This window comes from Choloepus didactylus, chromosome 16, assembly GCF_015220235.1.
Source record: "Choloepus didactylus isolate mChoDid1 chromosome 16, mChoDid1.pri, whole genome shotgun sequence".
NCBI lineage: Eukaryota > Metazoa > Chordata > Mammalia > Pilosa > Megalonychidae > Choloepus > Choloepus didactylus.
In genome coordinates this window covers 59,319,665-59,334,848 of record NC_051322.1, presented here as the reverse complement: position 1 = coordinate 59,334,848, position 15,184 = coordinate 59,319,665, and the positions used below count along the sequence as shown (strand labels likewise).

General features: G+C 36.0%; 1 protein-coding gene across 14 annotated transcripts in view; it reads left to right on the top strand.

The window, feature by feature from the left end:
- GREB1L (GREB1 like retinoic acid receptor coactivator) overlaps nucleotides 1-15,184 on the top strand; it is a 422,182-nt gene that overhangs the window by 337,893 nt on the left and 69,105 nt on the right. For 12 of the 14 annotated variants that reach the window (XR_005212149.1, XR_005212148.1, XR_005212147.1 and 9 more), the window contains 5 exons: nucleotides 5,050-5,178; nucleotides 8,635-8,751; nucleotides 9,362-9,481; nucleotides 10,411-10,548; nucleotides 12,214-12,399. Coding sequence is in view for 11 of the 14 variants with exons in the window: in XM_037805493.1 (XP_037661421.1) it covers nucleotides 5,050-5,178; nucleotides 8,635-8,751; nucleotides 9,362-9,481; nucleotides 10,411-10,548; nucleotides 12,214-12,399 (690 nt within the window). In the remaining 3 variants the exon portion in view is untranslated. The remainder of the gene's footprint in view (nucleotides 1-5,049; nucleotides 5,179-8,634; nucleotides 8,752-9,361; nucleotides 9,482-10,410; nucleotides 10,549-12,213; nucleotides 12,400-15,184) is intronic. The other 2 variants (XM_037805498.1, XM_037805497.1) reach the window with 1 other exon arrangement.

Below are 15,184 nucleotides of genomic sequence, written 5' to 3'. Positions count from 1 at the left end.
GTTGTAGGTTTATAGAAAAATCATGAAAAAAGTACCGATGGGGTGTCTTTCCCTTTATTTAGGTCTTCTTTAAGTTCTTTCAACAACAGTTTTTTAGTTTTCAGCGTATAAGTTTTGCATTTATTTGTTACATTTATTCCTAAGTATTTTATTCTTTATAATGCTATTATTAATGGAATTACTTTGTTAATTTTATTTTTCTATTGTTCATTGCAAATGTTTAGAAATACAATTGATTTTCATGCATTGATCTTTTATCCTGCCTTTCTGAGCTCAGTTGTCAGCTCAAGTATTTTTTAGTGGATTCTTTAAAATTTTCTATCTACAGGAGAATGTCATTTGCAAATGCTTTATCAGGACAATGTCATTTTGTCAAATGCTTTATCTTTATCTATTAAGATGATCATATGGGTTTTTTCTCTTTATTCTATTGATATGTTGTCTTCCTTTGATAGATTTTTGAATGTTAAGCCACTTTGCCTTCTTGAAATAAATCCCACTTGGTCATGGTATATAATCATTTTATATGCTGGTGGATTCTATTTACTAGGATTGTTGAGAATTTTTATGTCTATATTCATAATTTCATAAATAACATTCTGTTGTTTTCTTTTCTTGCAATGTCTTTGTCTGGTTTTAATATCAGGGTAATACTGGCCTCATAGAATGAGTTGGGAAGTGTTCCCTCCTCTTCTATTTTTTTTTTAATTAGTTTTTGAAAGTGTGGCATCAGTTCTTCTCTAAATGTTGGGTGGAATTCACCAGCGAAGCCACTGGGACTGGTGAATCCTTTAAAATGTTCTGAGGCTTGTTTTGTGGCCTAACATATGGTCTATCCTGGAGAATATATGCTTTAGAAGAATGTTTTTTCTGCTTTTGTTGGGGAAGCATTCTATTGATCTTTCTTGGGTCTAGTTGATTTATAGTATTGTTTAAGTTGTCTGTTTCCTTGTTGATTTGTTTGCCCAGTTTTTCTGTCCATTATTGAAAATGGAGTATTGAAGTCTCCAACTAGTATTGAATTGCCTATTTCTCCTTTCAGTTTTTGCTTTATGTATTTTGGGACTCTCTTGTTAGATGCATGTATGTTTATAATTGTGATGTTTTGCTGGTGGATTGACCCTTTTGTTATAAAGTGTTCTTTTTCTCTAGTAATGATTTTTGTCTTAATGTCTGTTTTGTCTGACATTAGTATGGCCACTTTAGCTCTCCTTTGGTTATTGTTTGCATGGTTATATTGTGTTTTGCCATGCAAAATTTTTTCATATTTGTGGTGCTAAATTTATCAATCTTTTTTTGCGGGGGCAGGGAGGGTTCTGCATTTTGACTAATAGTTTGGTCTTTTCCACTTCAGTGTGATAACTAAATGTCCCACGTTTTCTACTATTATAATTATATTTTCCAGTTTTTAACTTTATATCTTTGGCCCATTTAAATTTTTTTTTTTTTTTGAAGTTTGGGATAAGATTTCTATCCAACTTTTTTTTCCCCTGTGTACATAATTGTCTCAACACAATTTGTGTGTTCTATTTTCATAGCTTATTTGAGCTGCAACCTTTATCTTATACTAAATTCTCATCTACCTGTGTCTCTTTCTTACTGTGTTTTTAATTGCATTGTTCTGTTTGTCTGCTAACCTACTAAAATCATAGTGTTTTACTGATTTGAAGATTTATATTTTATTATATCATTGTGCTAACCTCCCTTCATATCGCCTGATTTTCAGAATATTTCCAGCTATTCTTATGGAGTTTTTTCCCGTAACAATTTTATATCAGTTTGCCAAGCTAAAATATTCTAATACTACCAATACAAATTCTGATAATATCTAAACCTGTTGGTATTTTTCCTAGGATCACATTAAATATATAAGTTAACGTAAGTTGATTTACATCTATTTTTTCATTATTTTTATTGTGAAATATAACATATATACAGAGAAGTGATAACTTTCAAAGTACAATTTTAACAAGTAGTTAGAGAGCAAATTTCAAAGAACGTTATAGGTTAAAGTTCCACAATTTCAGTTATTTCTTTATTGTGAAATATAACAGATAGGCAGAGAGGTGATAACATTCAATGTACAATTTAACGAGTAGTTATATAGCAAATTTCAAAGAATGTTATGGATTACAGTTCCACAGTTTTAGTTATTTCCTTCTAGCTATTCTAAAACCCTAGCATCTAAAAATATTTATATAAAGATTCGGTATTTGTAATCCTTTGTGTTAAATCCTGTCTTGTCTGTTGCTACCCCTTCTTCTCGTTTAATTACTTTCTCAGTCTTCAGGGATGTCTAGGCAGTGGCCACCCTAACTTGTTCATATTGAAAAGGGGTGTTGACATTATGGGGAAGGCAGCTGCATCTGGTTGATGTTCATGAAGAAGCTGTTGCCCCTGGGTTTTGGGACTTATCTGGCATAGGAACACTCTGGAGGATTTAGTTTCTGAGAAATAAACTTAGTGAGTGAAACTTATAGATTCTCAGATAGGGACCTAGGTATTTCGGTACTACCATTTATTAGGGCTTGGCATATGGTGGCTATTTGGAATATCTAGCTGGAGCTTGAATAAGAGTAACCTCCAGGATAGGATTGGCATCTTTTTGACACTGAAACTTCCTGCTCGAAAACATGGTATATCTTTGCATTTTTTTCAGGTCTAGTTTTGTGACCTCAGAAATTTGATTTTTTTGTTTTTTGTTTTTTAATTTTTAAAATACTTTAATATGGAAATTTTCAAATACATATAAAAATAGAATGATATGACGAATCACTACCATGGACCTGTCACCTATGTTTAAAACTGGCCAGTATTATTTAACCTTACTCTTACCTACTGTTCTGGTTTGCTAATGCTGCAAAGAATGTTATGGGTTAAAGTTCCACAATTTCAGTTATTTCCTTATTGTGAAATATAACGTATAGGCAGAGAGGTAATAACATTCAATGCAAAATATCAAAAGTGGATTGGCTTTTATAAAGGGGGTTTGTTACACAGTTACAGTCTTAAGGCCATAAAGTGTCCAAGAGTACCTTCACTGGAGAAAGACTATTGCATCTGAAAAACCTCTGTTAGCTGAGTGGGCATGTGGCTGGCATCTGCTGATCCTGGGTTGTGTTCCAGCTCTTCTCTCAGCTCCTGTGCATACTTTAAAATGTTTCTCTTGGGGCATTTGTCCTCTCTTAGCTTCTCCGGAGCAAAAGTCTGCTTTCCAAAGCCATCTCCAAAATGTCTCTGTAAGTTGCAGCAGCGAGCTCCTTCTTCTGAGCTTCTTATATAGGACTCTAGTAAACTAATCAAGGCCCACATTGAATATGTGGGGCTATACTTCCATGGAAATTATCTAATCAGAGTTATCACCTACAGTTGGGTGAGTCACATCTCCATGGAAACAACTTAATCCAAAGGTTCCAATGTAATCAACACTAACACAACTGGCCCCACAAGATTGCATCAAAGAACATGGCGTTTTGGGGGACGTAATACATCCAAACGAGCACACCTACCCACTAATACTTTAAAACAAATCCCAGAAATTTTTTTATTCAAAGGTATTTTAAAGATTTCTTTATATTGTTGTGTACATTTCTCATTAAGCTTATTCCTGGGGATTTATATCTAATTATTGGCTGTTGTTTATATATATGAAAACAATTTATTTCTGTACATTTATTTTATAACTTTTCTTTATTTTTAAAATACTGGTCTGTGTTAATTCAAATTGGTGGGTTTGGAGAAAAACTGGTGAATCACCACCCTTCCAAGTCTCTGCAACTTCATAATGTGTCAACAAGATTTTGCCTGTATGTTTTACCTGGCTTGTTAGTTAGGTATATACTAAAGTTTTTAGGTATTAACTAGTGCAGTAAGCTACTAGTCATGTCCCCAACAATATGATTGGGGCCTAAAAACTATTGCCCAACCCCTCTATTGGCACAACAAAGTTCCTTAGGATTCCTGTCCTATAAGGCTCTCTGCTAATACATGAAAAACCTGGGCTATTGTCAGTTTCCTAAGACTTTGTAAAGTTGTGTGTGCATTTTCCAGGTTCTATTCTTTCAGTAGACCTTAAAATCACTCCCTGGTGCTAAGTCAGGCCCACAGAGAGCAATATTAACTCTTCCAAGCCATTAGGGGACCATTTCAATCTTTTGACTTCTTGTGAGCACTGATTAGATTTTCAGGAACCACATTATAGTATGAATAATATTTTTTTAGATTCTTTCTAATGTAGCATCACCAATAATCTTTTTTTTCAAACTCTTAGAGGGATTAGCAGTCTCTTTTGACATTTTCCTGTGTTGACTGACTAAGTTATTCTGCTGGAGTACAGACAAAGATTTGGTGTCTGCATTCAATTTGGAAAATTCCATTTGGTGTCTTTATCTCTCCATGGCCTATCTCTGAAATAGCATGTCATTTTTTCTGGGATGAATTATTTTCTGAAGCCAAATAGGGGTTTTCTTTTGGAAGTATCTGCTATTACTTAGGTATATTAATTCTAGTTTATTCAAATAATTAAAGTAATATTCCTTCAGAGAAAAGCTTTCTCCCAGATTCCTATGTCTTAGTTTGCATCATAACTTTTAAGTGGCAAACTTACCTAGAGTGAGATAAGTATTTCTTATTAAAATACGGCTTTGATGGGATCTGTGAAAATCGTTTTCATATGCAGCATAATGACATCCTTGATGTCAGGTCATACAAACTTGATCAAGTTAAATGACTACAACTGTTTAAGATAATAAAACCTACCTCACTGAGTTCTTATAGAGATTAAGTGAATTAATATATTCAAAGTGCGTAGAACATCATCCAGGACTTAGTAACTTCTAAAGAGTGTTTGTTACATACATATGTACAGATGTACATACCTGAATACAGAGAAACTGACTTTCCTAAAATGTCAGAGCAGGTAAAAGAAAAACTGAATTTCTACACTCTGCTCTCTCTCAACTCACTCTTGTTGAATTAACGTCCTTATATAAATAGTTTCTGACTTTATATAAATAGTTTCTAACTTTAACAACCTCTTTCATTTTAAAGATTCACCGATTCTCAGTCCAGCTAATTCTGCAATCAATTTAAGTGGAGCTCAGGACCTGACCCGGAATAAGAATGTTGTGAAACCACTCGCTTTATCTTTGCAGGTTGTAGGCAAGACTTTTGCTGCAGGTGATGTTTTCCTCACTTATATTTCTTTGGTAGATACATAGTCTACAAAAAACTTGCGTGAAATTTAATTGAGAAACTGGTAGACAAAAACAGAAGTTGCTTCTACCTGCAGTTGAAAACAGAACTGGAACTGTCTATAGTCATGTGTTATTGCACAGAGCTTTGCATTCTTTATGGTCCAACAAGAAAAGTTAGGGAATATCATTCAGCACACAGAAGTGTCAGAGCAGTTTGATTCTATTCAACAAACAATTACTGGGTACTTGATATGATTAGGAACTGGGATACAAAGATAAGTAAGCTCAATTTCTGACCTTGTAATGTAGTGGAGGAGAGTGACCCACAGCCAGAAATTTTCAGTGTATTGTGATAAAACAACAATATACTAGGGGTGTGTGGAGAAGGGGATTTTAGCCCATCTTGGGGAGAAATCAAAAGTGAGTTCTTGAAGGAGCTTGGTCATGAATGATAAGGAGATGTTACCTGTATAAAGGAGTAGGGAAAAAAGCATTCACATACAGGGAATAGCAGGAGCAAAGTTTCAGAAGAAAGAAGCAGCATGATGAATGCAGGAACTTCCAGCAGTTTGGACTTGTTAGACCAAAGATGTAAAAGGCAGGGAGTGGCAGGAGGAGAGCGTGGAGTGGTGGGCCAGGGAAAGGTCCTGGGAGGCCATGATAAGAACTGTGGATTTTACTTTATAACTGATGGAACAGGGGAGTGACATGGTCTGATTTGAACTTGACCTAGATCATTTTGGAAGCAATGTGTAAGAGGCAGGAAAACTAGTTAGGGGTCATTTCAATAGTCTAGGTGAGAAATGATGAGGTCCCTAGCCAGGGTGATAATAGGGTGGACAACTACTCAGGAAGTAAAATCAGCAGACCTTGACTGAGTTAATGTGAGCAAGAAGGAGAAGAAGGGGGTTGGTGGTCCGCTTTCTAGGTTAGTGGTGGTACCATTATCTGAGACAGGAAATACAGCAGGTGGAGCAGGTTTTCCAAGAGATGATTGCGAGTTTCGTGGTGGTCATGTTGTCCCTGAGATACCCATGAGAAATCTAAGCAGAGATATTTGATTTATCTTGGTGCAGGGGTGGAATTCAGGAACTGATGGTATATATTTGAGCTACCAATATGGAGTTAAAATCAATCAGGGTAAATAGTATCAGTAAGGGAGGGATGTAGGATGAGGCAAGCTGTGAATTAAACATAGAATTCTAGAAAAGTACAGTACAGTGTTTATTGAGAAGAAATGGTCAGAGAAGTAAAAGAATGAGAAGAAAGAATGTCTTTCTTTGTTGGAAACTTTCCAACAGTTAGGCATCATGATTTATCAGCCTGCTTTTGTTCTTACTCTGGTCCTAACATCTCTTACAGGATCCACTTCTTGGTTAGATTACACAGACCTGAACAAACTGAATTCAAGTATTTACAGCATTAAAAACATTAATTAAATAATGGATCTTAGCAGTAATTCCACGGCTACTAACATTGTAATATGAAAGGCTGATGGACAACTTCATAATGCAAGGGTTAGGCTGTCAACACTTGAACCCCCTGATCAATCTTATCACAAAAAAAGAGAAAACCAGCCGTTATGTGCCTTCTGATGGAAAAGTATACAACACTACTTATGAGATACTCTTGCCAAAAAAATTGAACCTGAATCTGATCAAGCCTCTATATATCTATCAGTTTATAGGAAATACAAGGGACAAAGGAAAGGTAAATGACAGCATGAGTTCCAATTAGCAAATTCCAGAAAATGGAACATTCTACCAGGTCTTCAAAAAATTAATTGTAAGAAAGAAAAAGAAGAAGGGGGCATCCTATAGGCTAACAGAAGCTTAAGGGACATATCTAAATTCAATATATGAGTCTTTTTTAGAACCCCAATTTGAACAACCACCTGTAAAAAAAATTGCTGAAATAATTGAGAAAAGATTTGAATACTGATTGGAATATTAAGAAACTGTTAATCATTATTGTTCATTTTAAGTATAATAATGATACGACAGTTATGTTTTTATAAGACTCCTTTTAGCAACACACAGAGAAGTGTTTAGGGATGAAATATGAAAAATGAATTTGCCTCAAAATATTCCAGTGTGTGTATGTGGGTGGAGGAGGTGGAGATATAGATGAAGCAAGATTGGTCATGAGTTGATAAATGTTGAAGCTGGGTGGTGGGTACATAGGAGTTTATTGTACTATTCTTTCTACTTTTGCGTATGCTTGAAAATCTCTATGGTACAAAGTTTAAAAAAAAAATTTGTTTTCCCTTCCTTCTGTCTACCCATCTCTAAAGACACTGCTGAAAATGATTTTCTAAGTCTAAAAGATCTCTTGGGGTCCCAGAAAATTACTTTTAGGTGACATTTAGTTGTTAACGAAGGTACTATTCTTTTTTATGCATTTTATTGTGAATTTTATCGTATATACATAACAGTGATAACTTTCAAAGTACTATTTAACAAGTAGTTAGAGAGAAAATTTCAAAGAATGTTATGGATTGCATCCACAATTTCAATTTTTTCCATTATTGCAAAATACAACATAAATACGGAAAAGTGTTAATGTTCAAAGGACAGCTCAACAAGCAGTTGTATAGGTAATTTCAAAACACTTTATGGGTTACAATTCCATAGTTTCAGTTCTTCCTTATTGTGAAATATAGGATAAATACAGAAAGGTGATAATTTTTAAAGCACAATTCAATGAATAGCTATAGAGATAGTTTCAAAGAATGTTATAGGTTACAGTTCCACCATTTCAGTTATTTCCTTCTAGCTATTCTAATACCCTAGCATCTGAAAAATAAATATATATATATATATATATATGTATTTGTATGAAGTTTCAGTATTCGTAATTCTTTGTTAAATCCTATCTTGTCTGTTGCTACCCCTTCCTCTCATTTAATCACTTTCTCGATCTTCAGGGGTGTCTAGGCAGTGACCACCCTAATTTGTTCATATTGAAAGGGGGTGTCAACATTATGGGGAAGGGAGCTGCATCTGATTGTTTTTCTTAAAGAGCTGTTGCCTCTGGGTTTTAGGACTTGTCTGGCATAGGAACACTCTGGTGGATTTAAGTTTCTGAGAGATAAAACTTAGTGAGTGAATCTTTTATACAATCTCAGATAGGCACCTAGGTATTTTGGGACAGCTGTTGGTAAAGGCATGGCATACTGTGCATTTGGGATGTCTAGCTGGAGCTTGCATACGAGAAGCATCCGCGTAGCCTCTCAACTCTATTTGAGAGCTCTTAGTCACTGTAACCTTATTTTGTTAGAAGGTACTATTCTTATGGATATAGTTGGTTGTATTCAACTAGACTGAGTCCTGTCAGTGAGGTTTCTTTGAATCCTAGAGTGTAAAGTTCATTGCACATCACAGAAGGCAGTGTGCTGCCCAGTTCTGTGCTGAGTGGCTTCTCTCCTTGGGTATCACAGATGCTGCTAATGGAAACAGTAGCCATGGGGGAAAGACCAGCACATCCAGCTCCACTCCAGTCCACCCAGGGACTTACTCTTTGTCACCAGGACCTAGCTATGCATCAGGAGACCAAGGTACAAAACTCATCTTGGAGTCTTGAAATAATACACTTAAATTTTGGTGGAAGCATTACGAATTCCAGAATGATGAATATCTGATAGCACTCTCCTAGAATTTTTCCTTAGTTTTTTCATAGTGTTTTAAAAGTTTATGATTGGTGTGAACAGTAATGATTCTCATGTCTTAGTGATTCTACATGGTGATTCTACATATATTTCTATATGGGAATTACTGTTGAAACAAATACATAAGGAAGCATCTTGAAAAACTGTGGAATTTGCTGTGACTACAGTTCAGGTTTCAAAGTTCTTCTCTGTTGTGATAGGCCCTAGACATATCTGAACCTTCCTTTTCCTGTCTACAAAATCGATATAATGATAATACTTATCCTACAACTTCACAAGGCTGTTGATAGAATCAAATTAAATAATCTGAATAAAATTGTAAATTTTTAAACAGTATACAGATGTTAGGTAGTATTGTTAATGTGACTTCTCTAACTAATTCTAGATGAGTGACTTAGACTTTCTGAGTATAGTCAAATTAAAGGTCCTATGTTATTTTGACATTCTTTCCTTTCTTCTGTTTTGCTGATGACAAGGCTCATCCTTCTTTTTTCTTCAGCTACCATGTTCATTTCTGGGCCACCAAAGAAACGACACCGGGGATGGTATCCTGCTTCACCTGTCCCCCAACCTGGTTTGGTTGTACCTGTTCCTACAGTTCGACCTCTTGCAAGACCTGGTAAGATTTTGACAGAAGTCTGGTTTTAAGTTTTTTGAGTTTGCAGAAATATCATCTCCTCCTGTTCTTTCCCTGAAGGTAAAAATTTTTAACGAACTGTTTTTTCTAATGTTATGTAAGGATACTGAGAGTAGGTGATATTTTGTCCCCATCACATCTGCCACGTGCCATCACAACTGATCTTGATTCACCACCATCATAGGTCAAAGACAGACTTGTCTTACAGTCATGATGTTGGGTTTGCTTTTCTGTTATCTAGTTCTGGCCTGGATGGTTCAGTCTGTGTGAGAAACCTGAAAACCAGCTGGCTTTCTTTGATAATACCCAAACTGTGGTCATTTGGTACCCTGGTTAAATGGTCATCAAACCCTGTCTATCTTGCTATAGTAAGCACAGACTTTTGTAAATATACCAATTCTAAGACGCAGATGAGATTCTTTAAAAATGTAAGTTTGTTTAAGTACATAGTTTTATTAAGACAACATAGATATCTTATACATACAAAGAATTACGTCAATATGTTACTGGGGTTGTCTCTAGGTAGTACTGATTAATGATGAGTTTGTCCTTCACTCTTTTGTATACTTTTCAAATTTTATACACTGAGCATATATGCCTTTGATAATCTGGTGGGTAAAAGGTAAAATACAAAACAATCCAAAAGATTACACACGGAAAAACAAATGGAAGGAAAACTATCAAGATAATAAATAGTAGCTATCTCTAGACTTTGTGATTATGGTTGATTTTTTTCTTTCTTTTGTTTTCTTCTAATTTAATATAATAAACATGAATTACTTTAATGAAAAAAAAACTAAACCATTAGATTTCTAGAACTTCTCTACTAAAAGTATTTAAACTATTGCTTTCAACTGTATTTCATTTAGTTTTCATTTCTAGTTCTTATTGTCAAACAACTTTTTTTCCAGAGCCTCTTTTATCTGCCCCAGTTCCACAGACTCCATTAACTGGAATTTTACAACCTCGGCCCATTCCTGCAGGGGAAACTGTAATTGTTCCCGAAAACCTGCTGAGTAACTCAGGAGTTAGACCGGTTATTCTGATAGGTAAGGCAAAGTTGCCTGTGTCAGCTGGAAATCTAGAAGTGTTTGTCCATTTCATTGATTGTGTGTTTATTCATTTTTCCATCTATTGATTCTTTCGGCTTTTGTTAGTTAGTTACTTCATGTTGTATTAAACATGTGGCTAGAATGAGAATACCGAAATGCCCTTTTGTCCTCAAGGAGCACTGTTTAGTAGGGGGTCTGACTTGTAAATTAACAATTACCATACACTGTGATAGGGAGGGAGTAGGGGTTCTCGGAGAAGTACAAGTGCTTGGAGGAGCAGTGCTTACCTCTGTCTGGAGGGGCCTGAGAAGGCTTCTGATGTTTAAGCTGGGTCCTGAAGGCATGATGAGAGTGCACAGGGTAGGGGAGGGGACATTCCAGTTGAAGGGAGCCGAACCACAGAGAGAAGAAACAAACCAAGCCAGCTAACAGACCTACCCAGGAGAACTAAGAGGCCCCAGAACCCTATCATGGGGAGCATCTATGCATCAGTATCTTAAAAGGTCTGAGTCCTTCCAGGCTGTCTATAAGTGGAGGTGTTGAAATTTAGGGGTACCTAGATTCTGACTAATTTGGTGCCTTTCATATCCACCCCAAGAGTCTTCTCCGTCTTGGGGCTAGTCTAGACCAGAAGGAGATTGCCTGCTTGACCTCCACAACAAAACAGATGTGATGTTTAAACTCCACCAGATCTTTAGATTATGTCTAAGTGAGGTGTTATCTGGTTCTTGTGAGCCTGAGTGTACTAACATGGATGGTTTTGCTGCAAACCCTGTCCTTTTCTCAGACTGCCCTATCTGCTGATCCTGAACCTGTATGTACTGGGGGAATCCCAGTTATTTATATCCTATATGGGTCAGGAAGTCCTGATGGAGCACTTGCGTAGTTCAACTAAGCTTTGGAAAGATATGTAGAACACAGGGACTTTGGTATCTTTTAGGAAGTGTGACAGAGAGACTGTCCTCTACGCTATACCATGGAAACAGGGTATATTTTCAACATGGTTTTATACTCTACCTCAAAGATAATTTGAAGCTGTTTACTGGCATTCAGGAAGAAAACATAACAAAAATAGCTAATACAGTCAGGTGTAGGAACTACCAAGCACCTGTGTCAAGCAAAGTATTCCTTATTATTCATTTCAATTATTTTATTTCTTTGTTTTGTTTTTTTAAAAGATATTTATATTTAGCTTATATTTTCTTTTAAGAAAAATCCAAGCAGTGAAATATATTATTGCGGGTTGTTTGTTTTCTGATTTCTTCTTCAGAGACATTTCTCTTCTGAAAAGAAATTTGATCAGGAATTTATGGGAAAATATTTTATTATTGCAATTTTACAGAAATATGGGATGCTTTGCAAACTTTCCTCAGTCCTTTATGGCATGTTTCTGTGGGAAATATAAAAATATGTTTCTGTGAGAAACATAAAAAATATAAATTGAGTATTTTGCTTTTTGGTCGTCTAATTTAATGTAAAGATAGAATTTGAAGCATAAATTCCCTAGGATTAATATATTTGTTTTGTAGCCATCTCCCAGGGCAGAGAACTTTGTTAAGTATCTTTTATCCTAGTTGAGCAAGTACCCAGTTGGACCTCAAAAAGAAAAAAAAATATGTATTTATAAAGTTGAACTTCACTGACTTGCTTCTCTTGGGGCAGGCTATGGCACTTTACCCTATTTCTATGGAAATGTTGGCGACATTGTTGTGAGTCCTCTGCTGGTGAATTGCTACAAGATTCCACAGCTGGAAAACAAAGATTTGGAACAATTAGGGTTGACTGGCAGCCAACTCCTGAGCGTGGAAAATTTGATTCTTCTGACTATTCAGTATCTTGTGCGGCTGGGTAAGCTATTTTTGACAATCATTTGGTGGTGACTTTAAATTCTTTCTTGTAACATACTTTTTCCTTTCCCACTTTCTCAAATTCATGTGTTCATCTCTTATTTTCTTTCTTTGCCCTCTACCATTTCTTTCCTTCAACCCCATTCACTGTGACTGTTCCTTTTCCTCTCCCTCTCCTCCATTTTTTTCTACTCCTTTCCTTTCTTCCTCATCTCCATTTCAGCCACCTGTCTCCCTGTTTTTCCCACTTCCAAACTCCCTTGCTCCTCTTATTTGCATCTTTGGGTCCCAGAGAGATGAATTGCTCCACCTAGTGGCCATTTTCATCAGGCTCCTAAGGTCTGCAAAGTAGTTGATGTGGCCGAACCCCACAGGGCTGTGCGCCTTCCCTTAGGGAGTCTGGCCAAGTCACCTTCCTGAAAATGCAACTACCATCTGGAATGTGAATATAGCCAATTGTTTTAGGCAACGATTTTCCAGTTTTTCACTTAGCCTTTTTTGTCTTGTATACCCAATATCCCTACACCCATTTTTTTTTTTCCTTTTCCAGCTATACCTCTTTGATGTAGTTCTGTCATTCTTTGCTTCATTGAGGCAGTAATTGTGAACCTCCCTGGAAGGTTCTCTGAGTTTTAGAATAAGAGGTTACACAGGTCATGAACCCTTCACTTCCTCTGTTTGATATATCAGCCTGAGCCCCACAATGGGTGTATGCAGGTGCTTTGTAAATTCTGTAGTGATTCAGCAGCATTTACATTGAAATGTCCTTTATTTTGCAAACTGCAGTAGGCTACCTAATATGCAACCTAATTATAAACTCACTCTGGGTCTTCAAGTCACTGATTTACTTAGAAAAATGTTCAAGATGTAAAATGACACATAAAAATTCGATAAGCACTCTTGTGAATTTCTTTATTGGTAGAAAATACATGAGTGTTAAAAACTAATAAAAACACTGGCCTAGCCAAAAGCTTCAGCAGACCAGATTCAGTCTTTGGCACATCACTTAGCAGCCTTGGCTGTAACTTTTAGTGGCATGAGAGCCTGAACAATGCTGTGACTGGGTTCTACTTTGACATGTGCTTTTGAATATTTGATGGCTTCAGATTTCCCATGAGCCACTTTAATGATAAACCTAGGATTTACTAATCATGCTTATTGATAGGTAATAAAATTACAAAAATCACCTGGATCTGCAGCTCATTTAGTGTCATTATTTCAGTTGTTACATACTGACATTGGAGTGTAGACTCTATTCTAAGTTCTAAAACCAGCTTCTGGATACACCCAGAATCAGTAAACAAGGCCACATAGAGCAATAATATTACAGCAAATCAAGCTATTCAATATAGTATTTTCCCAATCTTAATAACAATTTAAAAAAAATCAAAGTCCAACTCAATTAAATGAACCAAATGGTCAAAACAAAATGTCTTCCCTTAAATTATTAAAAGGTTTTATCTTAAAAAATAGAAAACTCTCTATTCAATTGTATAAGAACTTCTCTGCCCTACAAGGTCAATTCTCTTTAGTTTTGCTTTAATCAATTAATTAGATTTCTCAATGTGCAATATGGATAGCTATTTCTTTTCTTTCTTTCTTTTTTTTAAATCTCGACTTTGAACATTGGGACTTTTCTGCCTCCTCAAAACTGGTGAGTTCTGCCTCCTCTGGAGTGTTTGATAATCTTGTTTTTGCCTCCAGAGGTTTTGAAGAAGGCAGCAATATTATTTTCATATGTGCTGTAGATTATGGACATTTAAAAAGTAAACATGTGCTGTAGATTATGGACATTGAAAAAGTGAATCAAAACTTCTAAATCCAAACTTCTAATACTTTGATGGCTCAGTTACCTGAAGGTAACGGAGAAGAAGAGCAAAATTCTTCAGGAGGAACATGCTTTTCCACTACAGTCACTTTAAAAAATATATATTATTGCACAATCTGAAAATCTTTTGAAGTAGATGATGAAATCAGAGATTCTTGGAAGGCTCTGGTTCTGCAGGAACCTTGTCTTTTCCTATTAAGATAGCACTATCTAAAAAGCCATCAGAATTGGTGCCTGGTAACCTGAGTTACTGGAAATTAGCACTTGAAGGAGAAAATATCACTATTATCAAGCTTGTGAGGAGTGGAGAAAAGGCTCCTGCAATTTAGCTGTAAAGGCTGAGGATGAAGAAATAATGGGAGATGATTGAAAACAAGATATTTGACTCTAACAAGTCTCTTGCCTCATTTAAACTTTGATACATTTCCTCCATTTTGCAATACCTAAGAGTAAATCAGTCAAAACTCTATAAATTGAGGTTTGAAGACAACAAAGAATGTTGTGAACATGTTTGATGATTTTATTTGCCCAGAATGCCTTTATTTTTGGAATTAATTATGCTGCCTAATAGAACCTGTTATTCAATTGCAGTTGGAGTGGGTCTTATGGACACTCTTTTTAATCAGCCCTCTGAGCCTTTGGGTTATCCATCCAAAGCAGTAGGTAAATAGAGACAGGGCCACTTGCTTTTGAGCTGTCATATGTTCTGATGGATGGAAGTTTTAACTGACCACTTTCCCTTTATCTCATAGTTGGAACAAATCTATGCACTTTGAACTTACTATGGTTAAGTGTGTACAGAGTGACCACAAACAATGGTGATAAGTTGATAAAGCTAAATGAAGTTCAGAAGTCCTGGTGGTTCACAGGTGCTAAGAGGCATCCACCTTCCCCTAGCAAGTGACTGGGGAGGACATAACAAACAAGCACATTGTCAGCATCAAAGATTTCTTGCCCT